The 1,886-nt window shown below is 62.0% G+C and overlaps 2 protein-coding genes across 2 annotated transcripts in view; one reads left to right on the top strand and one right to left on the bottom strand.

Moving 5' to 3' along the window:
* Positions 1-712, top strand: part of PHOX2A (paired like homeobox 2A) — a 3,863-nt gene extending 3,151 nt beyond the window's left edge. Inside the window, exon 4 of the mRNA XM_029961458.1 lies at positions 668-712. Within this exon, the coding sequence (XP_029817318.1) occupies positions 668-712 (45 nt within the window). The remainder of the gene's footprint in view (positions 1-667) is intronic.
* A 156-nt stretch (positions 713-868) lies between these two features.
* Positions 869-1,886, bottom strand: part of INPPL1 (inositol polyphosphate phosphatase like 1) — an 11,023-nt gene continuing 10,005 nt past the window's right edge. The window contains exon 28 of the mRNA XM_029961457.1: positions 869-921. Within this exon, the coding sequence (XP_029817317.1) occupies positions 869-921 (53 nt within the window). The remainder of the gene's footprint in view (positions 922-1,886) is intronic.

Here is a 1,886-nt window from a genome sequence, read left to right as displayed (position 1 = left end):
CCAGTGCCTCCGAGGTGAGGTCCCCACTTTTCTTTCGTTTTTTTTTAACCATTCTGTAATTTATTGCCCATGTTTGCAAATGCCACCAATCCAAATAAAACTTAATTTATTGATGCTGCTGCTGGCCCCCAGCCCTCGCTGCGCCCCCCACAAGGGCTACAGGGGTGGGGGGCTGCATGGCCCCCACCCCTGAGCTATCCAAAACCTCCCATAGCCCCCTAGGTGATGCCACAGACCCCCACCACCTTAGGGATTATTTTGGGTGCCCCCCTCCCAAAGACCTCAAGGAACTGTAGGGAGCTGGGGGAGCACCATATGGGAAGCCCCTGAAGTGGGGTAAGGAGGAATGCCCCACACAGCCCCTCTGGCTTCTTGGGGCCCTTTGGGGGTGGTGATGGGGAAGGTCCTAGGGGCACTGGGATGGTGGCAAGGAGCACACCAGGGAGTTGGGCAGGCAGTCTGGGGTACCCAAGGTGGGCAAGAAGGGGAGAAGGGACTTGGTCCCCACCTTGCAGGGACCAGTACAGCCAGTCTGGAAGGTCCCTATTATCCTGGGACCAGTATGGCCAGCCTGGAGCATCCCTGACTGTGCTGGGACCAGTACAGCCAGCTTGGGGGGCCCAGATCACACTGGGACCCAGTTCCTCAATCCTGCCCCCCTTCCCAGACTCGCCCTTGCCATGCGGAGAGCTCCACCACACCCATTGCATGAAATGTAACAAAAACCAGTCCAGATTTACCAAAAACCACCAAACACAGGGCACAACAAGACAGGGGTTTAGTAGGGGGAAGTTCACACCGAACACCCCAGTAACAAACAGTCAGGGGATTTTGGGGGGCTGCTGGGGGGGCCGGCCCATCCTTCATCTCAGCCGGAGTGAGGGGAGGGAGGGGATGGGGGTGGCATTGCCCACCAGCCCCCTGGGGACAGGGAGAGTCTGGAGGGGTCACCCCAGTGGGGAAGGCATGGCTGGGGGACCCCCACCCTAGGGACCCCCCTGGAAGGGCACTTGGTGAGGTTGGGGGCTGAGCACCCACGGGGGGACCTGGGTGCCAGCCCCACTGCCCCCGAGGGAAACAGAGACCCCCGGGGTGGGGACGGACCCAGCAAGTACCTAATGGGCAAACTGGGAGTGGGGGCACACCCCGGAGGCACTGGTGGTGTGAGGTGGGGTCTGGGTGAAGGCACTGATCTGACTGCTGCAGTGGGATTCCCGGGGTAGGGACTCCCAGGGCGGGCACAGGGACCTCCATGGTGGGGATGGGACCCCCAAAGATGGGGACAGGGACCCCTGGGGTGGGGACAGAAACCTCCAGGGATGGGGATGGCACCCCTGGGGTGAGGATGGGGATCTCCCAGGGTGGGGACAGGGACTCCCAGGGAGGGGACGGGACATCCCCAGGGTGGGGACATGGATCCCTGGGGTGGGGACAGGGACCCTCGGAGTGGAGACAGAAACCCACAGGGTAGGGGTGGGACTCCTGTGTTGCAGACAGGGACCCTCAGGGTGGGGATCGGTGCCCTGGGGTGGGGACAGGGACGCTGGGGGTGGGGACAGGGACCCTCAGAGTGGGGATGGGACTTTCAGGGTGGGGACAGGACCCTTGGGGTGGGGATGGAGACCCTGAGCTCCGCCCAGTGTTATCCGTGGGGGCTGGCCAAGCCCTCCCATCCCAGTGCTGGCTGGGCATCATGAAGGCACTTGGATTGACACATGACTTTGCTCAGCGCCTCCTCCTCCTCCTCCTCCTAGCTGTGAGGGGCTGTGGGGGGAGCCAGGGCTCCCAGGGTTCCCCCCCAACAGCCCTTCCCCCAGCCCTTCTTCCAATAAATAAGAAATAACTTATATGTGAGGATGCCCCATAGGGACCCCCCTGTGAAATTG

The sequence above is a fragment of the Manacus vitellinus genome, unplaced genomic scaffold (genome assembly GCF_001715985.3).
Source record: "Manacus vitellinus isolate BGI_N305 unplaced genomic scaffold, ASM171598v3 scaffold_35_pilon, whole genome shotgun sequence".
In the NCBI taxonomy this organism is placed as follows: Eukaryota; Metazoa; Chordata; class Aves; order Passeriformes; family Pipridae; genus Manacus; species Manacus vitellinus.
Note: the sequence above shows the minus strand (reverse complement) of the source record. Positions and strands in the feature narration are given on the sequence as shown.